General features: G+C 41.7%; 1 protein-coding gene across 1 annotated transcript in view; it reads right to left on the bottom strand.

Moving 5' to 3' along the window:
- Window positions 1-27,767, bottom strand: part of MEIS1 (Meis homeobox 1) — a 176,894-nt gene that overhangs the window by 5,883 nt on the left and 143,244 nt on the right. Inside the window, exon 10 of the mRNA XM_066640137.1 lies at window positions 904-962. Within this exon, the coding sequence (XP_066496234.1) occupies window positions 904-962 (59 nt within the window). The remainder of the gene's footprint in view (window positions 1-903; window positions 963-27,767) is intronic.

The raw sequence follows: 27,767 nt of genomic DNA, 5'->3' as shown, positions 1-27,767 counted from the left end.
GCACTTATAGATCACAGGGGGAATGGGCAAGTGTACTCCAGTGTTAAATAGTCTTGGCCAGCCTTGTCAACCAATTCATAGCAATAGTAGAGAATTAACAAACAACACCGGTTTGGAAGATAGCCAATTATGTTTGTTTGGCATTATAAAAAAAAGATTTTAAAAAACCCAAACAAACCAAGGGCACCCAGAAAGGTTAAATTAAGTGCTTTGATTTCTAATATCCAGATGCAAAACAACATCCCAAAAACAATGGGAGTTCAAGGATTGTTGTTCTCTTTAACTGAATAACATGAGATTACACTGCTAGAGACACTCAAAGGAGGAGCTTAACAAGAGAAAGATAGAGATGCAAGAAACATCAACTATTTTTTACCACTCCTCAAATTCTAAATTTTAACAGAACATTAAAAGCTGGCTTGGTAAGTAAGCTGTCTTGGGTTATTAAAGCACATAAAGCTTTACCTCACTGAATGTCTTTGAACTTAACTGAGTCCCCCAAGCAATTGTGACCCCTTTGCCCTTTTGACAGGTAATAAAGTTTACAGCAATTCCACACCAAGCCATACACACAGGGAGTGGTCACAGAAGTAGAAAGAGCTGGGAAGGGAAACTCAAAAATACCTGTAATATCTAGGTAACATTGATGCTGAACAGGCAGCAATATGGTTTAGGGATGAGAGCACCCAATTTTAAGTTACCTTCACATGGGTAACATTTTCCTCCAGATATGTTCAATCATGCTAACCTAATTAGTATGGTATCAAGACGACTAGCTTTGTTTTCACTGTCAGTCATTCCTGGCATTAATTTGTTATTTACTGGGCAACAGACCTCCCGGTGAATGGCTTGTTGAAGGTTTTAACCTGCATGATGTAACAACAGTGACTACTGGGGACTTGCCTGCTCTGTTGGACTGGTCTATCATGGGCTGAACTATTCTTCTTCTAGCATTAATAAACCTGAAAAACAAAACAAAAGGAGAGTAGGCTGTTAATAAAAAAAGAGCGCAATTTTTCTATACTCAGACTTCTGCTGTGTGACTGTTTCTCTTCAGAACTGGCTGATGCATAGATTCAAAACTATAACCTCTGATGACCTTTGAAAAGACACGTGTTGGGTTAGTGAGTTGATTTATGCTGGCCTGCTTTTACCACAGTTGGACACTTCCATTTCATCTGTTCATGGGGGAATTAGCAGAGTTTTCAGGAAACAATATCAGTACTACGCTTTTCAATTCAGATTGGGCTAGATCAGGGGTCTCCAAACATTTTGGCCAGAGGGCCACATCAAATATCTGGTGTGGTGTGGAGGGCCGTAAAAATAATTTAAATATAAAATTTAAATAAATAAATTAGAGATGGAACATAGAAGAGTGAATAAATGAATGAATGGGCTCATTCATTCAACCTCTCTGGCCCTCAGAAGACCCTCCAGACACAATCAGAGCACAATTCTGGTCATGTTCAGTTGAGTGGGCCAGAGGCTTTCAGGGGACAAGAGGTTGGCTGCGGGCTGGAAAGAGGCTTGCTGCAGGCGCATCTGGCCCCCGGGCCAGGGTTTGGAGACCCCTGGGCTAGATGAAAAAATTGGTAGGAAAAGATATGGCTGCCCATAAAAGCATCTGTTCTCCTTGCCTCCCACACCCAACCCAATTAGTGTTATTTCTGCATCAAGTCCTCTAACTTTTTTCCTTCAATTTTTATCAAAACTTCCCTGCCTCTTGCAAACATAATTCTATTTTAATGCCTACTATTAAGATAATGAACTGTGATGGAAGCTCACCATCAAATGAGAACACGTCTGGAGTTTTATCACCACCAGCTCACACTGCTATGGACTTCAGAGCAATGCATTCCTCATACATTTTGTGGTCCTTTCCCCCACCCCTCACGCTCTTTATGCAAAGTCTGAGGTCAAGGTGAGGTCGTAGCTATACAGTAATGGAACTTATAATTCTGTTTTCTCCTGCTAGGTCTGAACATTTGCAGCAAATATCTTGTTAAATTGCAATTACTGTGTCACTGAATGCAGGGGGTGGAAGGAGAAAAGTCATGGTTCAGATGAAAAGTACTGTTAAAAATGTGTCACCTGAATGGAAATTCTGAACGTTTTAGCTCAGCTTAGTTATGGAATTGTTATACATTCAATTAAAATGCCAAATGAATATACTTAATAAGGCTAGGCATAACTTTGTCGTGTAAATGGTAAGTCTTAGTTAATGTGAAATAACCCATGAGACATACTAATGTCATCAGAATCTTGCATGTATTTTGCTCAGTTTTCATTCCACATAAAACACCACCAAATGCCTTTGTCCTCAGTCTTACAGAAAATATGAGAAGAGTGTTGAGAAGAAGTACACTGTACGGTTATTTATCTCATGATTCAAATCTGGCGATTCCTCTTATCCCAACGAGGAAAAACCCTACCATTTCAAAATCGGCATAACAATTCTGCACACACACACAAATCTATATTTTCGTTGTTGGCTATCCCAGTTCTAATTGAGAGAGCAAGGACTATAATCCTTTGTTAATGCTTTTTATGTCTGGTACCGCTGGCTATGTGAATATACTGTGCCTTTTAAGAAATGAGACCTGCCTTTTGAGATTCATTAGAACTCTCAAGCCTATGAAGAATCTTATTCTGCCTTGTATCTGAGAACATTTCTCAAACTATCTGCCTAATTTGTCTGTGTTTTCAAATATGGTGATTATTCTCATACCAATTGCCGGTATTGTTGAACATTACCAGCAAGGGCAGTGGGAGCAAAAATGACTAATGGTTTTTGTCACCATAGGGGACCATCTGCACTGGGAGATAGGGTCTGGCTGCTGGTTCTCCTGGATTTCTTAGTGATTTTGATACTATTACTCATAGTCTTGCTGGTGCAGGATCGGGAGGGGTTGAATTAGGGTGGCTCCAGTTCTTTCTCATGGATTGGTCCCAGAAGGCAGTGCTTAGGGTTTACTGTTCCACCTGGCTAATGAGGTGTCATAAGAATCCATTTTATGTATCTTTGGAAGGCACTAATAAAGAAATCTTGAGATCTGGGCTGAAGTGTCACCGGTATGCAGATGACTCTACCTCTTGCTCTGCAAACTCTACCTCTTGCTTCAGGATTTCCACTGCTTTTCTAGAATTAGATGCTGGAGGCAGTTCCGGGCAAAGTGAAACTTAATCCAGACAAGACAATACTGGACTAGAGACTGCACTACAGCAAATGAAGGTTTTCAACCTCCAAGGTTTTCAGTGCATTCCCACTGAAAGAGTATGCAGTTTGGGGATGTTACAGTCAATGACAACCCTGGCAGCCTAATCCTAAACTGCATGGAGTGTGAGGCTGCCATGGCGCCAAAATGGCTACCATGGCATCCAAAGTGCAACTGAGCAGCCCATGGTGGCTCCATGGGGGAAGGGGACTTTTGAACCCTTCCTCCAGGTAAGGGAAGTAGCCCCACAATGGGGATACTTGATTCTGTGGTGGCGCTTGAGCAGCCACAGAATTGGAAAGTTGTACGTCAGGCCACACAGCCCAACATAGGGCTCAGGAGCTGGTGCAGCCGAGCACCACACGTCCCACCCCTCTCCATGTCACACCTCCCTCCTGCCCTTTCCCTGTCCTCCCCCCACCTCCCCTGCCCTGGAACGCCTCCTCCCTGCCTCTCTTTTGCATATCCACTTAACTCTCCACTGCCCGGAGTTCCGGGCAACCGCCAGATGGTGGACTGTCAGCCTCCCACCGGCACTTGCCCAGCGTGGGCTCGTGCTGGGTCAACTCTGGCACTCAGCTGGTGCTAACCCTCACAAATATGCTTCATGGCATGTTTGCACTCTGGCGGTAAGCTGGCACGCCAAGCTCGGGATTGGGCTCTGGGTCTGCTCAGGTGAAGGCTATAACCAGGAATGGTTTTTACCAGCTTCAGCTGATGGGGTTGGCTGGTGACCCTGTTTGGAGGGTGCAGACTTGGCCTGTGTTGTCTATATATTGGCTACATCCAGACTAGACTACTGTAATGTTTCCTATGTGAGGCTGCCTTGAAAAAAAAATATTTTGAAGCTACTCGAGTGTGGGAGGAACTGTGGAGGCCTGAACACATTTATATGTATTTTGTTCCAGCCATATTGGTTACTAGTTCTATTTAAGTGTTGGTATTTGCCTTTAAAGTCATCATGAATGATCTCAGACCAAGTTACCTTAAGGGCTATATTCCCTCAAACAAATATATGCACAATTCTTCTGGTGTGCAGACAGACGCCGTCACCGAACACTTGGCGATATCATGAGTCATCACCAAAAATTTTAGGTTGCTGAGCTCCATGCTGTGTAGAGTTCGGCTTGGAGCTGCGCGCCCATGCAGCTTGCAGGGAGATCTGCTTAAGGACTGCCCAAATGAACTTGCATGAACTTTGCAATGGGCCATAGGGAACTTGCCCTTTGGTTCAAATTTACAGAAATTTGGTTTCTGGGTACCAAAGACAGGACTTTTTCTAACAGTGCAGCAATGGAACTCATTTCTTTGGGAGATTAGGCTGGTTTATTTTATCAGTGCAAATTCATTTTTATGAATTGTAACAATTGTAACAGAATATATATTTTTTTATTTTGTGCAGTGTTTATAAGCTAATTTTTATCATCTTTGGCTGTTGTTCCAACACGGCATATGCTCTGAACTCATTCAGGAGACCACCTAGTGTAGACACTTGACACTATTGTAATCTTAAAGGAAATATAACAAGCACTGCATGTTTAGTTTCTAGCATTACATAGTTAAAGCATATCTTCTCCAGCAGGCATGTAGAAATATTATATACGTACAAACTTTACAGACTTCTGCTGCATGCAAAATTTCAAAAGTTCTGCAAACATTTGTATACTTATTCATAACAAAAATGTTGGAAGTACTGTATAACTATGATGTTAACATTATTTTATAATTATGTTGTACTAAGCATGATTATCAGACCTGTGAGCAAAAGGTTATGGTAATTCTGCTTTCTCATTATAAAACATTATGTGAAATAAGCAATTAAAACATTCTTCATTTCTCCTTGTTAGTTATCTCACACCATGACCAATTACAAAATTGTTTGCATTTCACAAAGTGATTTTCATACCGGACTCTCAAAGGATAAATTTCAAAGAAATAGGCTTCTTTCTCGTTTTTTTAAACCTCCAAGGAATTCAGAGCATTCCCACTGAAATAGTACGCAGTTTGGGGATGTTCCAGCGAGTGACAACACTGGCAGCCCAATCCTGCTACCAGGTGAGAGAGTCCAGAGAGGCCATTGATTTTTGTAGGTATATTACGTTTATCCTCATGAGACATTTGGTCTGATCCAGTTAAAACAATCCATGGGCAGAAACCGGTTTCCATGTATTAATCAGCTAAAAGTACAAAAGTCAGTTCATGACATACAGGAACTGGCTTCTATGTGTGCTTCTCCTGCTGTATGGAGGAATGCCTTCTTCAGAGTGAAGCTTCTTATAGAATGGACTACCTTGGTTAGGGTGGGTAGAAGGCACATGGGCTGAATTTGGGAACTTCCTTCTAACCTTTGAACAAAGCTGTTGGAGTTCTGTGATACCATCAATCACCTATCAGGTGGAAGAAGGAAAAAGGGGGGAATGCTTGACTGAAGTGCTAGTCTCTCCTCAAAAGGTGATCAATGCTGTCAGAGGCTTCACTCTAGCCTCCCAAGTCTACACTAATCACTTAATGGGGGTGGCCCACTTATTTAGTCCTAAGGTGCTGTGCAAACAGTAGTACACAGAGAAATTACTGTTTTGATTGTTTCTCCCTTTATTGGGATGATTGATTTAAGAATATAACACATAAGGGGCCCCCATCTGACATCACTTTTTTCTCCATAGAATCAGACTTGGTCATTGGCACAATAAGTCACTTGACCTAACCACAGCTGTCACCTCCCATCTTGGTCCAGCCTTGTTCAGATATGCACAGAAAACAAAGGTATGGAGCACAGCCTCTGAGAGGAATTTTATCAGGGGGTACAAAGTTTTTTTGGAGGTCCCTTTGCAAAGGTGGAGGGGTGAAACAGAGTGGGGGAAGGTGGTGAAGGGGGAGCAGAATGGGGGCAGGGAGGGGCGAAACAGGGTGGAGGGAGGATAGAGGCAGCTGGAAAAGCCTTTGGAGCCCAGGTCTACTAACCCATGAGGCATTAGTAGGGTACCCAGCACCCCCAGTCATGGTAGTGTCCCCAGCATCCCATGAGGGCAACAAGTCTGAGTAAATAGGAAAAATGTAAGTATTCAGGAAATTTCTGGGCCCCTCCTTTGGCTCTTGGGCCCCCCCTTTTGACCCTGGGCCCGGGTACAAATTACCCCCTTTACCCCCCCCCCCCAGGCCCTGGTATGGAGATACGGCATGATAGTGGCTGCTTCATTCATTCAAAATTGCTATCAACACTCAAGGTCTTGCTGCCTCCTCTCTCTATTTCTAAATGTCTGGCTCCCTATCTGTCAACTTGGGAGCAGTTGCCTCGGTGACCATCAGCACTAACTTCCTTCTTACAGCTACTCCTTAGGCTAAGACAAATGGCAAGAGGCTGCAAAAAAGAACCTAATGGGCAGTGGCTACCAGGATGGCAGATAGCACTGAATACTGGACCTATCCAGATGCCCTGTCCAAGAAGGGCTCAGGGAAGAGCTGATGCCAAGTGGGATACACTTAGTATGGTGTCACACTTATGCTAGTGCTGGCTGAATGAAGAGGGGCAGCCATCTGCCTTTTCACTTTGCAATGACTACTTTCCCCATAATAGCAGCTGAAAAATTGGGCATATTCCCTAAGGCACCATATTCCTCCTTCTCAAATGCAGCTCCCATTGGGGCTGACATATGCCCATTGGGGAATTTGGGGTCAGGTGGGACCAGACTGGTGGTTGTAGGTGGCAGGCTGGCTGGCTGATGGCTGCATCAGCTACAGGTTAAAGCAACAGTATCCAAACTCTCTGGTAGAGAATGGGCTGCTGTACAGGGGAGGAACTATGGTGGTGACAGCGCTCCTGCAATCATGACAATGGTGGGGGGAAAAAGTGTTTTTTTAAATACATACCGGGGACAGTACTGGCCTTCCTGAAGGTGCAGGGAGCCACCCCCAGCCCCTTCTGTAGAACTCCCCATGCTTCAGAACTGATCCCAAATGTGATCGTGACCCACTTCTAGTTCACATTGTGAAACCAGAAGTGGGTCAGATTGTATTTTGGAGCAGTTCTGAGGCTTGGGGAACCCTGCAGAGGGTGCTGTGGACCCCCCCCCCCGCACCCTCCAAAGGGCCAGCACTATCCCTGGTAAGTATTAAAAGAAACCCTTTTACCCCCCCCCCCCCCGCTGGTGGCTGATCACAGTAGAGCTGTTGCCCTGCCCTTTAAGGGAGCAGTGACAAGGCTTCCATGGTTGGGTGGCATGATGCCCCAGCTCGGTAACTTCTGGGTTAAGGGAAGCTACTGAGGATACCTGTCCAATGTCATCTTCACCTCCCCAACCCTGGAACCAGACTGCACAGAATGCATTCAGAACAATTCTCATGAAAGAGTGCTAGTGGAAACATTCTTTCACACAAGGATTCCCAATATAATAGTCTCCCATATGGATTCTTCCACTGGAATCATTGCTATGCTCTAAAGTACATCTATGGAAGAAAACCTCAAACTGAAATAAAGAGTCAGTTTTGACAGTATGTTGGCAGCCAGATTGAGGAGGGTATTGCAGAAGCCACAAACTCATAAGCAATACTTCTTCCATGGAAAGAAAAATGAAATTCTTAGAGGCGCGGAAGGTTTTGGAGTAGTTGGCCAAGACTTGGGAACATTTATGCACTAATTTGACTTTCTAGGACAACTGTCACTGAAGAGAATATTTGAACACAGCCCAGAATTCACTATTAGGAAAAGCAAATAGAATAAACAAGCTTCCCCATCTCTTCTTTAAAAAAAAAAATCAATAATTTTTACAGGTGAATTGAAGCCACCAGCAACAAGACTGCTCCTGAGAAAATAATTCCAAGATTGCAGTCTCTAGGTGGAGTGCATTTCATTTCAATAAACTGTTTAGTATTTCCTCTGAATTATCATATATAAGATCTAACCTAAAACACAGTCACACTCCTGTGCCTCATGTGCCTTTAAATCTGCTTCACAAAAACGTTTCATAGTTATCTTTTCCTTAAGTATTCTCATATGTATTTTGTATTTAGTAGCTGTTCTGAAAAACAGCCATGTGTTTGGGTGCCTTCAGGGTGATTTTAGAGGAAAGAACATTTTCCTTCTGGGCAAAGTAATAAAATGACATTCTTGCTCCTCCCCCTAGAAGTCAACTTGAGGTCAGCTCCCTATCCTTGTATCTGTTTAAATAAACTGGTCCAGCTGTTTGTTTCCAAAATACCCTTTAACCTTCTGTTCCATCCTCCCTGCCTTTGTAACAGAATACTTTGCTTTGCATCATAGTTAATTCAGTGCCCCTATGCATTTAAAAAGTAACTTTATGATTTTTTTTTAACAGTTTAGAGTATCCCATCACTTTAAGGAAAGAGGGAGAGGGAGCCCTTTGAGAAAACCCAATCCAGTTTCAACACACAGATATGTTGAGGCTTCTTCCTTAAAGCTCTTCATATAAAAACAATCCCTGAAATGGAAAAATCATTTTCAACTCCTTTTCTGGCAACCGCCCCCTTCCCAACAATAAGAGCTCTCTTTAAATTTTTAAAAATCAACCATCATTAAAACAACAGGCAACCCAGCAGTAATTTCCTGCCCTATCAGGGGGGCTTAGGGTGGGTTTCACTGCCATTCAATGAGGTTCACTGCTAAATTCAGATTTTAAAGTCAAGCCTGAACACTTTCTAAGCTTAAAATCAACACTCTATTGCATGCCATCTCAAAAGTTTCAGTTGCTTTTCACAGTTCATTTCAAAAATCATTTCCTTAAATTCTTTTATATTTTCAACTTGCATTTTTATATTTATATTTTCAACATCTTGCATTTTTAAAACACTAGTTTGGAGAGTTACTTCAAATATTATGAAAGTGGCAACTGAATTCAAAGCAAGCAAAAACCAGGTTTAGACTGTCATTACATTCCAATCACAAACACGAATCTGTCAAGGCATGTTTACCTCTACACACATGCTCTGTCTATTTACAAAGCTAAGGCTTGGTAGAATTCTCCCCTCTGGCCCAGGGCTCCCAAACATTGTAACAATTAGCATCAGTTGTTAAACAGCAAATTCAATGTCTGTTTACTCAAAAAAGTTGTCATCTACTGTGGAATTCCGTTGAGTAGAGCCAGTCGTATATTATAGGGTCTTCCTTTGTTCATATGTTGTGAAGCGCATGAGAGTGGAGAAGCTAAGAATCTTTCCTGAGCAGACAGTAATCACTGGCTTTTTTGTCATTGCCCCCCCCCCCCGCAAGAAAATTAGAATGGGCTTTTTAAAGTGTAACCTATCCTCTAACAAGAAGCAATTCTCACATCCACACTGCTTAGCATTTTGTTATTGTTTTCTCTGGGAGTGAATTTTTTCCCTCCAGTGCTACCAGGTCCCACTCCCTCTTTCCAACCAAGGTCCCTCCATTTCGACAAGTATGCATCTCTGGTCACATGGATAAGATTCCGATCCAGACTCAGTGATGCAGCAACCTGCCTTTGAACTCTGACCTTCAGCTCTGCTCCTTCCACTGTGATGTACAAGTTTTGTTTCCTCTAAATGAGAGGCAGTGCGACAGGCAATGACAAAGAAGAGCCCCGCCATTCTCTGCTTTAAATGGTTAAAATGTTACCAGCCAGAAAGTGAGTATTTTCACAGGGTCACAAAGCCAATCCAAAAGACACAATTTGGTAGTCTCACAGAGCGGCAGGGTGACATTTTTCACATAGATCTGTCCCTTTTCTATCCTGCTGCACCCCTCCCCATTCCCTTCACTCTCGCATTCTGTAGCCATTTGCATTGCTGACTGAAGTGAAAAATCACCTCTCTTGTCTCTTTTGGAACACAGTCATTTCACACTTCTGTCAACTGAATAAAACAAGGCCCTCCACTGCTGTCAGTGTCTGCTAAAGCTACCTTTGCACACGGATCTTTAAGCATCAGATGCTTAAGCATTTTTTAAACATATACTTCTAAAACAGATACTGGCTCAAATGAGACTTGGGACAACCTGGATTCTCAGATTTTAAAGGAACATTTATGGTCTCATTCTCCCCCCCCCCCATTCAAATACATTTTCATAACACACCATACTCTCTAACTTTCTAAACTTCAGGTTGTTACATCCTTAAACCAGCCTGTTTGTGGGAAATTTTGCACCCAAGGGTGATGTGGGGGGGTGGAGGGATAGTGGGCAGGGCTCACATATCAACAGTGACACTACAAGGAAGTGGCAAAACCTATTGCCATCACGGGCACTTGAAAACCCATTTGTAGTATATCAGTGGCAGGTTTAAGGAGAACCATTGTTGTTGACATCTATTTACTTTTGTAAAACAAAAAAATTACATGTGGTACTTCAAGATTTTTAAAGCAATATGGCAATTCACACAACACAAGACAATACAAGCTAATCAAATATACACCATTAGATAACATCTGTCTATAAAATGAAAAACATGCTAATATGTTTATATTTACTGTTTAGAAGGATTACTGTCCCTATACTACCACAACCCATCCCCTCCAAATACCAAATTAAAGAACTTTTTCAGAATATCAATGGCCTATGCCACTTAACTGGAACACTAAACATATCACACTTTTAGCAATATTTTTTTCACAGTACTAAGTTCCAGAATACAAACTGATTGGTGTCAAGCAAAGTTATTACAGTAAAAAAAAAACATTCACGTGCAATGTCCAAATACTAGGTTTATTTCTATGTTTAGCTTTTTAAAAATATAGTTATACTGTAATGAATTGCTGTTTATTGTGCAAAACCACTCTATTTTTCACATTTTTATACCGCCCTTTCTCCAAAGAGCTCAGGGCGGTGTATACAGCTGCTCCACTCTATTCAATAAACTATATTCTACAAGAAGAATGGGCCTCTACCTTTACGATAAAGCAGTGCTTCTCAAAACTTATAACACTGGAACCCACTTTTTAGAATGACAATCTCTTGGGGACCCCCAGAAGTAATGTCATTAACCTGAAAGTGACGTCATGGCTGGATGTGACACCATCAAGCAGGAAGGAATTTTAACATTCTGCATATAACAAAATCAAATCAATTAAGTAACAGCGCAATCCTAACTTGTGCTGGAATGCGAGGCTGGGGGGCCTGAGCCAGCGTGAGTTTTGGGCTGAAAGCAGGTCAGCCTGGGGCAAGGGGAATCACCCTGGGGAGAGCCGCAGAAACCCCAATGTTTCTACTTGAATCTGTTCCACCTAAAGAGGTGGCACAGATCCGAGCTGCCTTGGGCTGCCTGGGAACGGGTCAGGATCTGGCACAAGTGCCGGGTCCTGGTCCCACACCCCCTCTTCCACCGACTGCCCATGGGCCCTCCCACCACCTGCTGCCCACCTTCTCCCCACCCTGGAATGCCTCCTCCCCACCCTCCCCATGCCCCCAGATCCCTGCGCCAGCTGAGCTTGGCCAGTGTGGACTTATCTCCATCCGTTGCCGGAGGCTGGATACAGCCTCCGTGGGTCCAGTTGACATTCTGACATTGAGGAGGTGTAAACATGCTTTACGGCACATATGCGGCCCTCCTGGACTGGAGCAAAGGACTTGCGCCAGTCCAGTGCAATCTTAGTATTGCAGTCTTAGTAAATTAAAAGCTTATACATTAAAAAATTTATTTAAAATTAAGAACAACTCTCCTAACTTTCCCAAGCAGTTGCTGATTTGTTTTCTAAAAATTCCCCTACATTCCAAAGGCTGCAATCCTTCCACACTTACCTGGAAGTAAGCCCCATTGACTATCATTGTTAAAAGTAGCCTGTGAAGAATACAGAACTGTAATATTTTCCCAAATGAAGTCACATACCACAGTCACATCAAGTCTAAAATATTAAAAATAAAATACACATTGAAATGAATGGGGACCCACCTGAAATTGGCTCACGACCCACTTAGTGGATCCTGACCCACAGTTTGAGAAACACTGCTATCCTTTATACTGTAAGGATATCCTTTAAACTTGTTATTTAAATTTGGGTAATTATTAGCTATCCTTTATACTATAAGCTAGTAATTACCCAAATTTAAATCACAAGTTCAGTTCTTTCGAATGAGAATATAATGTTAAATGAGCTCTAAGAATCACCCTTACAATTTTTAAAAAAATCTTCAGTTAAACTGCTGAGCTGATTACAATCTTCATCTCCCATTCATTGGCTATCTCCTCCTTCTATTCTTTCCTTATTTGTAAAATTAGATTCTTAATGTGCTCAAAAGAAAGTTGATTCAATATAAAGTTAAACCCTATGAAATCATGCTTGGCAATCTCTCTTTTTAAATATTTTTGTTGCTATTAAAAAAAAAGACAGTTTAGAACTGGAAATACAGTACTGTACATCATCTAACAATAGAAGGCAGGGAGAAAAGAAACTCCATTTGCTGCTTACCACCCACTTTAGAAACATAATATTGGAATTTACTCCACTCACAATAAGCCCATCAATCAGACTTATCAGTGAAACTGGTGTCTCTCTCATAGCACCCCACCTTTCCTCTGGCAGTAGAGAAATATTTGTCAAATACCTATATGCAGACAATTGTTAAGGCCTGTGTAAGGTATTTAAGAGCAAACTACACACAAAGCCTTATGTGAAACTCATAGTAAAAAACCACTAATTACTTTGACAAATATGATGCAACACACTAATGAAAGCAAAGTGCTGCTCTGCAATTTAGTTTTAAAAATAGCTCCTGACTTCAAGCGTTACTGTGCGATCTTCCAAATGTATTCATGTTGTGCATTCAGGAAAAGTTTCCTTCAAGCCGGAGAACACTGTTTATATTCTCTCACAGGCACAGGCTGATAATGTACCAAGCATATCAAGTGCAGAGATGGAAGGGATGAAGATGAGATCAGGTATGTACACCCAATATGTATGCCTGGAGAATCCTGACTTTACCAACCAGGCATGTAAGAGAAATCTTTTGTCAAATGTCCTCCTTGATCTCCTTTTGAACACTTCAGAAAAACTTTTCTATCCCATAATTCACTTTCCCCTCTCAAATTCAGCCCAATGCATAGCCCTGGTACCCTAGAGAATTGTGAAGGAGGGTCAAGGACAACATTGTTTGCACCAGACTGTGGGAAAATATAGCCACTAGTGCAGTAGTTACTGCTTGTCAGTTGCATGCATTGTCAGGTGCCACTCCTGCTATAGATGCGCATAAGCAACAGTTCCAACATTTTGACCAGCTCTTTTCACACCACTGCTGTTCTCATGCACAGTCCTTGATGGCAATATTACTACGGTGACTTCCCTTAACTCTTCCTCTAAACCACAGACTAGTTAGCTGCTATCTCTGTAGCATGAAAGAAGCAAAATACAGGTTGGCCTTCCTTACCCACGGGTACAGGGTTGGAGTTGGTGCAACACTGTCTGCTGTCCAGAGGGGGCAGGATGCTGTCCAGCTATGGCCCAGTCAAGCTATGGCCAAGCTATTTGGCCCAGTGACTCTGATCTTTCTACCTGTTCTCTCTGTGATCCTTGTGGAGTGTGGCCCTAATCCTTTATCCTTCCCTTCTCCTCTGAGCACTTCCTCTTGTCCTCTGACCACCGACCTGTTAAGATGGCACACACCAGGGCTCTGATGCCCAGGGCATCTTGAGCACAAGGCATGCAGGGCGAGGCAGCTCTAGGGCCTTGCTATCTCTAAGTGTTAGCTGAACCTCTGATCCTAATCAGATGCTGTAAATATGCACTCAGTAGAACTGTAAGTAAATAACTTCTTTTTTGCATCTTTAACAAGCCATTGCCTCTTTGTCTTTTTTATTGAATAGCAGTCAGCCGGGTGAGGGAGGTTCCCTTGGGTGATACCTAAAGGGGGGTCCGCTGCTTAAGCTACTCTGCTTCCCCCCAAAGAGGAAACTATTTTTAATTTCCTCCAACAGACAGTACCCATGGGTCTGAGTCAGCACAGGTGCCAACTCATGGTCGGAGGGCTTCAAGAGACATCCTGGACATGACCAGAAGTGCCTTTGGTCGAGTCCAGGAGATGTTCTGAGGAATGAGGAAGTTGTGCATGGCCTCCCCACGCCTCAGAATGCCTCCTGGAGCTTCTAGCAAGCACGTCTGGATTTTACAAAAAACCAGAAGTGCCTGTTAGAAGCCTTCCAGATGCCTTCTGAGGCTTGAGGAGGTCGTATGTGGCCTCCCTGCACATCAGAACACTTCCAGATGTGACTGGAAGACACTTCTGGTAGCGTCTGGTGGTTCTCCGAGGGTCCCTCTGCAGATCTCTTTATAAGCAGGTTTGGTATCTGCAGGAGTTCTTGAAATGGATCCCCCACAGATATCAAGGGCCAACCTGTATTAATTACTATTTTTAAATATTCCTCAGTACATTTATCTGATGGAACAAACTAAACATAAAACTATGTTAAGTGGAGAACTGGAGTACTGGAAGATCTCTGAATGAAAATGTGCCAGTAGATATTGACCTTTGTTGCCCTACTTTCAGACCAAGGTAAATACTGTGATCAAATAACCTCTTGCACTTCATTGCAAAATGTTGTTCCGTGTTAGGTTAAGAGCTTGATTGACCTGCAGGAGACTTGACCCATACAACAAAATTAAAAAGCTATAGGACAAAAAGTGGATCAACACAATGTCAAAAGATTTCCACCCATCAACATTATGCATTAGCACAGTTAACAATGAACTTTGCTTTTTGGCACTGTGGTCATTCTTGTATCTTTCCTGGTTGAATCCTGCAACAGAGGTGGTTTTCTTAAAGGGTTATATAGGCAATTCTTTTCTATCTAGTCATTACAACTATTCCCACTTGACTAAAATTAGTCTGAGAGGATGGACTCTGTTGTCATTGTTTAAGCTTGGGAAAAATCATACACAAGTATGCAGGCCACACCCCTGATGCTAATGCCAAGATTTAATGCATTTAACGATAGTGTGCATCTCCAGGGCATTTGAGGATAATCAAAACTGCCCCTTTTACTTTACACTAACTTGTTCTATCTCACTTCTTAAGGCAGCTTATAACATTAAAACCACAAAAATCCATAGAATTGGGAGAGCAACAGTAACAAAAGGAACTTCATATCAAAATAACTTATGTTATGCTTGCAAAGTTGTTGCTAGGCACCTATAGAAACAGGAAGGGCAGAATCTGGCCTCGAGGTCTGAATTATAATTAGGGAGGAGCCTACACTCTTAGACTTTTAACTTGGAACTTTATGATTCAGGTCCAAATACAGCATCAGCACCAGCTGTTGTCAAACTGCATTTACAGAAGCTTAATTTAAGTAGCTTGGAAAGTCTCAAAAATAGAAGTCACTTTATTATTTCATATTTGTTACAACACAGTCCATTCCAGGGGATCTAGCATCAAACAATAACAGTAAAAGGATCACAAGCAACAACATGGGAAGAGGCAAAAGTGCAAACGTGCAAGATATATCATACCTGAAGATTTGTAAAGCTTGCTGGCAATTGTAATACTAGGTAAAGAAGTCCTCAGGCAGTGAAAGTGTAATTCTTATTTACAAATAAAAAGCACTGACTATGACACTGAAACCTTCTGCAAGGTGGAATGGACTAGGACTAGGACTAGGACTATGGGAAGGCCCAGGTGATAAGCAAGGTTTTCCTGCCTCAAGGTTAGCCAATGAGAATGACTGAAACACAGTGTCCCTCCCAATATCCTTTAAAAAAGGAGGATGAGTTGTATTTAGTGTATTTAGGAAACAAGATGATACATCCCTTTGGTAACTGGAGGCAAGACTGCATCTTCCATCAGGCTAAGGCTTTATTTTCAAGCAGGGACCTATTTGGTTCGGTGTTCTTTTTTTCTTCAATAAGTCTTTTCTATATTCAAAAATCATCCTGCTAGTGTTGTAAAAGACACAAGATGAGAGCTACTTGCCTTCTTGACTCCTCGATAGACTGCTTGGGCCAAATGTCAAATGCAGGCTGGAGGAGAGGCTTGAGGTAGGTCCTCAATTCATCTCTGGTGGCAAAAAATCTAACCCCCAGAAGTAGCAACAGCAGCTGGGGCATGTTGTTATTTGTGTGACTTGAAATAATTCCTGGTGTCCTACAGAGCCCTTCCATGTCTGAATGGTAGTGGGGCAGGGCCTCTGGATGATCTGCAATGACATCACACGTCAGCACTGACTTCCGGTAGCCAAGGTCCAGGCTGTGCAGAGCTCAGCTTCAAACTATGTGGCCATGCAACTTCGAGGCAACAGTGGCTGTCATGGTGAGCCTTGATCTCTCCTTTGAAGAACCCAAGAACCAAATGAGAAGCATAACATACACGGTATGCTTCTATCACCCCATCTTTTCACTAGTCCTGATTTTAATGTGATGAGTATAAACAGGTCCAACTTTATTAAACCCTTTCACACAGACAAAAAATTATGAAGATCACAATAGCTGCAGAATTCTCATATGATTACTCATCTCAAACTTATCAATGAGAACAGTTTACAAGGCCATAGCTTTTGTTTCCAATATCCACAGAAAAGCTCAGTTCAGATATCATGCCAAACCAAGTTTGTATTAAACATAGCTTAGGATCCAAACCAAACATAAAACAGGCTAACCACAGTTCAGAGATGGTTGTCTGCTTTCATTTTCCACAATAGCCTTTGGAGATAGAGCATTGGCCCTTACTGTGGTTTGCCTATTCAGATATCATTCCAGGTTAAAATCATGTTCAAAAAACCAAAGTTGGACAATCACACATCATTAAGAATTCAGACAACACACCACCACACTTAAGCTTTCTTAACCACGGCCTGAAATAATATCTACATTTAGCCCACAGTTTCTAAACTTTATCTAGTAAATTATTTATTACATTTATATCCTGCCCTTCTTCCAAGGAGCTCAGGGCAGTGTATCTGTGGAACTGGTGGAGGAGACCTCTGCCATATCCTAACCCCCCTCCCGGGCCTGGCAGCTTTGCATGGAGCTGGTCAGAACCGCACCAGCGATTCAGCTAGTGCAGATTCAAGTAGCCTCACTAGTCAGGCCGGAGGCAGTCTGAATGGGAAAAATCTCCCTTTCCCTGAGTAGACCTCCAGCCTTCCCCTAACTTGCACTGGGAACAGCACAAGCCACTTGGCCACGCTGCATCATTGAAGGTTCTGATTAAGCTGCCAGTGAATTAGAGTCACAGGGCTCAGTCTTAACCCACTTTCCAGCACTGACATAAGGGCAATGCAGCTTCAAGGAAAGGGAACAAACATTCTCTTACTTTGAGGAGGCCTCTGTGAGTGCCCCCCAATGCAGGATGCAGCACATGTCCCTTTGGCACAGCTATGCCAGTACTAGAAAATGGGTTAGGCTTCGGGCCATAATCACACAAAGGTAGGGGACCTGCATATGCCTGGTTGGTTAGACATGCACTCAAGTGGCAAAATCTCATAATATGATCAAGACTTTTGGCACACTTGCAAAAAAAAAAAAAAGTTGTTCTCAAAGGCTTAACCATGATTGCAATGTTAAAAGGGAAATTAAAGAACACGTTCCAATTAACTATTACATAGTTTGTTTTCTTTAGAAAAAAACAATGGTACGATCAATTGTATCTTTCAATAAATAAGAAGGATTTTTAAAGAATACATAATTTACACTGAATCACATAAGCTTTGACTGGGCAAAACGTACACCCTCAAAAGCACTTCCTTCCCACATGCCTCTGGCTCAATTTCATTTCTGCGAAGAGAAAATTGTTTTATCCAGCAAGGAGGCAACATTTGCCCCATTTTTAATATTTCAGGCTGACTTTTTAACCACTCAAAAATGCAGTTTCTTTTATGTAGGCTCAGCCTGAAGCAAGTTTATGATGTAAGTGAGAGAGAGGGTCTCTGAGGGCACAGTTCTCAGTTTCTTGGCATTTCAGTCCTCAATGGTTAATCACTACACACCACTCTCAATAACTGTTGACACAAAATAGGTAGAGATCAGGTCTGTGTAAGCACAAAAATGCCAGAAAGGCAAATGATACATAAAATACACACAGAGATTATAGAAACGACAAACCACCAGCCTCCGTGTGATACCCTTCCCTACACTGCTGTTAGCACCAATCCTTGTACTGTAGAATATTCTTTTTGTTGGAGAAAATGATCATTATATTCATTAGGGCGCAATCCTTACCAGCACTGGCATAGCTGTGGGGCATGTGATGTATCCCGCAATTGGGGCAGTCAGGGAGGCCTCCTCAAGGTAAGGCAATATTTGTTCCCTTACCTCAGAGCAGGAAGGTTGGTTAGAATTGCACCCTAGTAGATTAATAGGGACTTCTTTTGACCTGTGTACATTTAGGTGGGCATCTGAAAATGCACCTTTTTAAAATACATACATATATTAGGTTTGGACAATAAAAGCATAGGAGGAATTTTGATCTGTACTCTAGCTCAGGGGTGCCCAAACCCCGGCCCAGGGGCCACTTGCGGCCCTTGAGGCCTCTCAATGCAGCCCTCAGGGAGCCCCCAGTCTCCAATGAGCCTCTGGCCCTCCAGAGATTTGTTGAAGCCCGCACTGGCCCAACGCAACTTCTCTCAGCGTAAGGGTGACTATTTGACCTTTCGTGTGAGCTGTGGGATGAGAGCTCCCTCCACTGCTTGCTCTTTCACATCTGTGATGCAGCAGTGGCAGCAAAGGAAAGGCCAGCCTTGCTTTGTGCAAGACCTTTTATAAGCATTGAACTATTGCAAGACCTTCATTCATTCATATAAGTTCCTCTTTAATATATTCATTTATGTAAACTTATGTAAATTTATTCAAATTTTGAATGTAAATTAATTCTTTTTTTCCCTGGCCCCCGACACAGTGTCAGAGAGCTGATGTGGCCCTCCTGCCAAAAATTTTAGACACCCCTGCTCTAGCATATCAGAATAAAGATATTGTGTAAAGAAAATAAAAAGGGCACTGAACGGGATTACTATATGTTTGAACACAAATTTCTAATACAACCTTTAGGATACTTGAAAGCATTTTACAGTTATCAAAAGCATTAATACTGCCACTTTTGTCACTGCCACAGAAAGAATAGAAGGATCAAAGGAAACACAGTTTTGACTATAAAATTAAAGTGGTTAGACTTATGCTTATCTTTCCATAGTTGTATGCATATTTTTTCTGCAGGTGTGATTCTACAGCTGCAATGAAAAGGGAAGAAAATGTTTCCTTTCTTGACAACCAGTGTACTCAGGAACATATTTTGTACAATATTGTTTGTAAATGGAAATTAATGAGCTGTTAATTACTAATGTAGAAGAAACTAGCACTGTGCTCAGTGGCTATCCTTGCTGGGGACTGGATTACTGGTGCACAACAGTCTCTCTAAATTATGGCCCACATGGTATCTGCCATGTATTCACCCAATGCGACCCCCCCCCCCGGTGATGCCACGGTTAAACTGACAATCCAGGACTGTCTAAAACACTAAAGAAAGCTAAAGACTCTTGACTGATCTAAATGATTTCTTTCGGAGTTTGCAAATAGCTTTTACTTCAGCAAGTTCTCCTGATTGCTTCCATTTAAGGACAGAGAAACAGACCACAGATATAAAATAGCATCACAGAAAGGCATTTCAGGTGAACGGCAAAACAATTAACTAAGACTTACTGAAAATACTTGCGCTTTCCAAACGTGGAAATCTGTTCCAAACTGCTGCACACTATGAATTTGAAGGCCTAATTTAATATGCATATGTTCAATGGGCATGATCCAGTTAAAGTTAAGCATCAGTCAGTCCCACTTATTTCAAGCAAGTTTTTCATTCTTCCAGGGATTCAACAGGACTTACAGCCCAGTCCTAACCAACTGTCCAGCACCAATACAGCCACAATGCAGCCTCAATGACCGATCACCCCCTCAATAACTGTCCCTCAATGACTGTCCCTCCACTGCAGAATACAGCATGTGACTTGTTAGCACACCTGCATCAGCCCTTGAAAGTTGGATAGGACTGAGCTGATGGAAGTGCTTTAGGGCCCAATCCTATCCAACTTTCCAGTGTCAATGCAGCCACAACACAGTCCCAAGGGAAGGGAACAAACCCTTGTTACCTTGAGGAGGCCTCTGTGACTGCCTCCTCACCTCAGGATGCAGAGCATGCCTATTGACACGGATAAATCTGCGCTGGAAAGTTGGATAGGATTGGGCCCTTGCTTTGGCAGCATTGTGCCAAATATTTTTAAATAACAAAATGATTTACTTTCAAGGAGCCATTCTGATTTTATAGCACCTACTACTTGCCTATTAAAAACAAAAAAACTCCCCTTGAAGATTTGTGTTTAGTTTTCGATTTTGTTTGGTAGAACAAGCATGATACAATATGTATATTTCCTTTTATAACATGCATTATTTGCTCCATCTGTTTTCCTTGCTTCTCATTTTTAGTGCCTTGCCATCTTTTTACTATACTGAGAAAACAATCCATAACTAAATGTTTAAACAATATGTGTAAGGGCATTGTTAAATCATGCCTGAGCTTGGGAAAAAAAAAAGCAGACCAATCCTTGAACATGACAATCTCTGATTGATTTTAGAGATTGTTCAAGTTAGCGATGATAATCTGAGAAAGATTTAACATTTACAGCCAACTATTTGTATTTATTGTATCTTTGATTGCTCATAAAAGTATTCATGTTTTTACATGGATGCCAATTCAGCATGTCTACTTGACAATAACAAAAAAAAGATAGCAGAATAATTTAAAAGACTCACCTTGGTTACTAAATATTTATCTGTTACTTTAAAAAAAGCTGACCTCAACTCTCAGTTTAAAGATGCAATTCACCTCTGGTATAGTGATCCAGCTTAATAACGATGATGGCTAATGTAATGAAAAGGTTGTGACAGAAACCAAGCTGGAGGCATTGACTGTTCCCACTTGCTTGGATCAGTGTTAGCTAGGGCAGTGTTTCTCAAATTGTGGGTCAGGACCCACTAGCTGGGTCGTGAGCCAATTTCAGGTGGGTCCCCATTCATTTCAATATTTTATTTTGAATATGTTAGACTTGATACTCCCATGGTATGTGAGTGCATTTGGGGAAATGTTACAGACCCGTACTTTTAACTAACTACGATGTATATTCTTTTAACAATGATAGTCAATGGGACTTACTCCTGGGTGTAAGTGTGGGTAGGATTGCAGCCTAGGATTGTTAAACATTTTCCTGCTTGATGATGTCACTTTTGGTCATGACATAACTTCCAGTGGGTCCTGACAGATTCTCATTCTGAAAAGTCGGTTCTAGTGCTAAAAGTGTGAGAACCACCGAACTAGAGAATATGGAAAAGGTTCACGAAGACAACAGGATAACCACTTACGTGCTCAAATCTTCCCCAACTTGGTTAATTAAAAATAGTTGAGAGGGATGAGGGCCACCAGTAGCCAATGCATCTTAACAAATGTGAATAGCAGAGATTCTACAAAAATAAGATTTCTTGGAGGAAACTAATTTCAACTTAGAGCCATAGACACCTGCATTCAAAACTAGCATTTGGGACAGAAATCATCTTGGTGCCCTGGCAGACAATTTGTGTATTGAAAATGACTGAAGGTGGTTCTTCCTGGCCTTGAAGCAGCATTTGGTTCTGTCAATCATGAAATTCTTTAGTCATCTGGTAGGGTTTGGAGTAGGGGGCACCAGTTTATAGCTTCCTTTCCTAACTAAATTTATTTATTTGTTATTTATTTAAGAAATCTATATCCCGACTTTCTATCCAAAGAGGATACACAAGGCGGCTCACAATTAAAAACATATTAAAAACATAATGTACATATATAAAGACATTTAAAAAAATAAAAGACAATAAAAGCCTGGATCCCAAATTAAAATCCATTCAAAAAGTACCATGCCCCCTAGTATCAGCATAAAAGGCCTCCCTAAATAAACAGGTCTTAAGCCCCCACCTAAATGACTCTAAAGAAGGAGCTGTTCTCAATTCCAGGGGGAGGGAATTTCAGAAGACATATCTCGTTAACTACTATGTTTTCTGAGAAGGTGGTGATTCTATGCCAAGGAAAGAAAAACGGTTAGATCTCCCCAGACCACATTATACATTAATAATTAGAGGTGTTTTTTCTGTTAAAAACACAAAACACCACATTTTGTTGTTTAAGATATTTTCCAGAAATTAGAATCGATTACTTTTCCAGTTTGAGATAAAACTGTGCTGCATCTGCTGACACTATATCACCTACTGAGTACACTTTTAAAGTGTTTAAAATTAATAATATGAGAATAAAATGAGAATTTTAATTTTTATTCATGTATAAAATTAGTAAAAATGAGAATTTGGAATGAGAAATTGGAATAAAAACACATAACACCTCTTTCTGGCTTTCAAATTACAAAAAAAAAAATCATTTTCAAACACTCCTATCAATAACAAACAACAATAGCAACAGCAGTAGCAATTCAAATTCAACTAGAATGTAAAGGAGTATGTTTAAAAACAAATGAATGGTTAGAATCTGTTGAAAACTGGCCATCTGACTGCTCTACCATAGGCTCACATGCTGTGTGGATGTGTAGTAAACCACAATCAAGATACAATCAGGAACCACAAACTTTAGCATGGATTCAACACTCGTGACCCACCCAGGAAACCACATCTCACCATTCTTAAATAGTTATGTGAATTGACCTTAACAAGGAACTCTATAAATCATGTGGCAGTAATTTGGATATTAGAATGTCTCACATCTTTTGGAACCTCAATTTTATTTTTATGGTGGTCTATTAAAAATAGCTTCCAAACCACCTAAATTCTTTTTAACTAACAAATTAAACATTTAGAAAGGAGACTGTTCTCTTGTGTGTATGTGTGCTTTGGGAGGGGAGAACGTAGCCATTTAGAGGCAAAATTTGAACTAGTCTCAGCAAAAGATGCTATTTCTCAACTCAAATATGAAGTTTTCTCTACTAGCTCTTCCTGACCAAGTGAAAGATGTTGAAGAATGGGACATGACTGAGAGAAAAAGAGAGCAAGAGTGAGCACATTCATGTCCCTTGGTCATTTTGAGCAAAAGAAAAAGGGTCATTCTTGCTTCCCAGACATGCTTTACTGTTTTCAAGGTTACCACATTCTCCTGGGTAGCTACAGACAACTATATTCAGATTATGTTCAGTATATTACTTAATTCTACTATAGCGAGACATAGCTACAGAATAAGTGATATTATGGAATCAGTATTATTCCTTAATAAATGTGCCTTCCTAAGGTATCAATAAAGCTTGAACTGAAATACTGCTACCTATCATTACTACTACATAAGTCACTGGCATTCCTTCATTCATTCAATCCACTTGTATCCCATCTTTTTTTCCAATGTGTTCAAAGTAGTACTTTGGCTTTTCAAGAACCCTGAAAGGTACATTATTACAGTATTTTGCACTTCTAGTTTAAGCCAGTGTTTCCCAAACTGTGGGTTGTGACCCAATCGCTGGTTGGTTGTGAAACTGAACTGAACTGAACTGAAGCTGAGAGCTGACTATGAAAATGTATTGAGCCCTAATGGAAATTGAAACTGAGCTGCACATGCACATTTTTACTCATGGGTAGGCAACTGTGCCTCCACTTTGAAGGGAAGGTTGAGAAGAAAGCAACACTACCAGGATGGTCCTGATCTGATGAACGCAGGTCCCCAAAAACATTCCAGAAAGAAGTCCCCCCAGCTGACATATATTGAGCCCTATGGAAACTGAAATGGAGCTACACATGCATGTTTACTCATGAGTAGGCAACCGTGCCTTGGCTCCTAATGAAGGCCAGGTGAAGGGGAACCCAAGGCCACCAGAATGGTCCTGATCTGATGAAAGTGGAGTTCAAAAAATGCTCCAGAAGGCGCTCCCCTCCCAATCATAGTAAAAAGGATAAAAATAGAGGCTTGAGCAGCTGGTAAGGTGAATTATTTTTAAAAAGTTTTGTCAACTAGGTGGGTCACCATACAGTATCATTTAAAAAGTTGGTCTGGGTGCTATGTGCATCAACAGTTAAACAAGTTGCTATGGGGGGGGGGGAGTATTGCTGCCCAATCACCATTATAGCCACATCTTTTGGATTTATAAATCAGGCAGCCACCTCTAGGGTCTCTAAAATTTTGAGAACCACTGAGTTAGAGGGCCGGTTTGGTCAATACTTAACTACCTGAATCAACCCCTTACAGTTAAGCATATGTGTACATTGTGAGTGGGCACAGCCTACCCTCTCACTTAATGCCCAGGTACTACAGCTTAACTGCGTGGGGGGAGGGGAAGGGCATGCTTCATCCAAACTTCTACATGCAGTTCAAATACCCCTTTAATAAATAAAGTCAAATGCTACTGGCATCCAAAGTATGGCACAGATCATCCAGCCATTTTCAAGAAGTGTTTTGAAAAAGCCTCCTTCTTCCAGAAGAGCAATATAATCCAGTACAGGTGCCTGCCGCTTAACAACAGTTTGCTTAATGACAGACCACATATACGACAGTGGGCAAAGCACAATAAAGATGCTCTTATTGAGGCAATCACATCTCCCATAGCCTGCAGCAGAGTGTCTGTTTACACAAAAGAGAGGCTCTTAATATATGCCTAATAAAGGTTTGTTGTATGTTTGTATGTATGTTTGTTTATGAGAGGCTCTTAATGCAAAGAAGGCAATCTATCTCCAGTAGCCTTTGCAGCCAACTAGTGTCTGGCAGGGAGTGTATGTTTACACAACAAAGGCAACAGATTGGACTGAATGTTCACTTAATGACCTAATCGCATAACACAGGGATTGGAGAACCATATCACCAAGTCACAAGTTTGTGTTTTTTCAGGCATATGTCACAAATTCCCGTATGTTGTTTTGCTGCCAATAATTCATGACTGATCTGCACCCAGGTTGCCCTTCAGCATTTCATTTAATCACTGCAACAGTGATTTATAATGACTCACCATTAATACAAAAATGTACGTGTGTGTTAACAAGTTTTGAAAGATCTAAAACTGAAGACAAGATTTTCTGAAAGCTGTGGCTGACTTATGAGCTAGTTGAATGAAGGAAAAATAAACCATGAATACAAAGGTTAGCTCCCTTGTAGCAAACAAGTGCCCCCCAAAATACAATATACTTCCCGACTAGCTAAGAAGTGTTGCATGCAAATCTTCCACATTTCAGAACATACCATTTTTACTTATCTCTAGTCTACTTATCACTGAATTCAGTTATTGCAATCCAAGTGCTTGCAGAGATGCGGTCAAAGACAACTCAAGATGATGCAGTAGTGACTGGATTAGGACTTTGGGGAACAACCCCCAAACCTGTAGCATTGTATACTGCAACACTGTGTGCTCTTCTCCCCTTGCACCAGGGCAGGCAACTACTGATTCCCAGAATAGGCAAATCTAGGACCTGAACCCAATACAGAGCTTGATGAACCAATGGTCTTGCTATGTATAAGGCACCTTCATATATTCAGTTGCTTGCCCCAGTGAGGTAGCGCTGCATCATCTCCACACAGGCTGGCCAGTTTTCTCCACACCTCTCTGCCACACTGGGGGGGGGGGGTTTGGCAGGAAGTGACATAATTTATAAGGTCAGATTTGGCCATAGGGACAGCCAGTTTCTGACTGCTAGATTAAGAACAGATAAAGTTAGAATTCTACTTGCTAGTAAAGCATTTTGTACAGTGCTTTTTGAATGTACAAAGCATCTGACATGTACTGTACTGTATTATCTCAAAGTACTGTAATTCTTACAACAACTCTGTAAGGCTGGTAAGTATCGCAGCTGGGGAGCTGAGAGGGCTTGCCTAAGGTCACCTACTGAGTTCATTACAGAAGCAAGATTCAAACCAGGGAGGCCCTGAAAGTGCTCAGTCTTTTAAGTCACTGCACTATACCAATCAGCTCACTTCAGTGAGTGGCCCTGAGCAAGCCAATTTCTCAGTCTCATAGAAAGCTGCTTTATACTGACTCACACCATTGGTCTGCTTAGCTTAGAGTTGTCAACACTGACTGGTAGCAACTCTCCAGGGTTTCAGACGAGAATTTTTCTCTGTCCTACCTGAAGATGTTGCCAGGGATTGAACGTGAGACCTTCAGTATGCAAAGAAGGTGCTCTATAACTGAGCTATGACACCTACCCAAGTACGCGCCCTATTTATAAAACAACAGTAGCTTGTTAAAGGGCTATGAGCAATAACATTTTAAAGACTGTGTTTTATGTAGCTTATAAAAGTGTTACACTCAAATGATCAGTAATGATCTACTCAGCTGCTGACAAGCAAAAGTTTGGTTCACTTCTTTGAAATGTGTGTACCCTGCTAACTGAGCAAAGAGGCCCTTTTAAAGTCGAGCTCCTCATAGCAAAGGGAAAGCAATTGTCCCTTTCCATCCCAACATAGTAGCTTTTCTAGTACTTGTTTGCTGCTGTTTCTTCTACATCTTTTTTAGATTATGATCCCTTTGGAGCAGGAACTATCGTTTATTTAGCGATGTAAGTCATTTTGTGAATGTTTGTGGCTGAAAAGCAGGATTCTTAAGAATAATAAGTGGAAGCCCATGGAGCATGTTTTTGCTTTAGTAATCTTTAAAAATCAAAGGAAAATCAAACAGCAAAAAGCCAGTGCTGATACACTGGGTATTAAACACATGCTTAGTTTTTAGTCACTGTGGAGCAGGGGTACCCAAACCTCAGCCCTGGGGCCACTTGTGGCCCTCAAGGACTCCCAATGTGGCCCTCAGGCACCAATGAGCCTCTGGCCCTCGAGAGACTTGCTGGAGCCTGCACTGGCCCAACACAACTGCTTTCAGCGTGAGGGCGCCTGTTTGACCTCTCACGTGGGCTGTGGGTTGAGGGCTCCCTCCACTGCTTGCTGTTTCACATCTGTGATGCAGTAGCGGCAGCAAAGGAAAGGCCAGCCTTGCTTTGTGCAAGGCCTTTTATAGGCCTTGAGCTATTGCAAGACCTTCATTCAGTCATATAAGTTCATCTTTAATATATTCATTTATGTAAATATATTCAAATTTGAAATGTAAATTAATTCTTTTTTCCCCCTGCCCCCGACACAGTGTAAGAGAGATGATGTGGCCCTCCTGCCAAAAAACTTTGGACACCCCTGCTGTGGAGGAACGCATACTCAAAGACAGTGTTCTTCAGAGTATGGGTCACAACCCAGTTGTGGTGTATGAACAAAACCACTTTTGTTTTTGCTTCCTTTAGGACAGGGGTAGGACAGCATCTTAAGCCTGGAAGCAGGGGCAGAAGATATTTGGAGGCTGACTGTAGTGCCAAGAAAACTGGTTCGCTTTCTTCATGTTTCTTTAAGAACCTGGGACTCAGTGAAAGGTAGCCACCCACTACACTTAAGAAACAGGCTGTTCTTATGGTAGAAGAAGGGGTTTCCAAAGAAATGCAAAGCTCATGGAAGCTCACGGAAGGAGAATTTCCTGCTCTTGTTTCTCCACTACAGCCCCATGTACCCCTAAAAAGCTAATTCTGAGTGTGAAGGGCCCTCAGAAACAGGATGGTACGTAGCTCAAGAGAGTGTAGGTGAAGGCAGAATCCAATGAAATCAGACACAGGCATCTTGCATGACCAGACTCACTTGCTGAA

This window comes from Tiliqua scincoides, chromosome 1, assembly GCF_035046505.1.
Source record: "Tiliqua scincoides isolate rTilSci1 chromosome 1, rTilSci1.hap2, whole genome shotgun sequence".
NCBI classification, from domain to species: Eukaryota; Metazoa; Chordata; class Lepidosauria; order Squamata; family Scincidae; genus Tiliqua; species Tiliqua scincoides.
The sequence above is the reverse complement of the archived record's forward strand: the minus strand, read 5'-3'. Positions and strand labels throughout refer to the sequence as shown.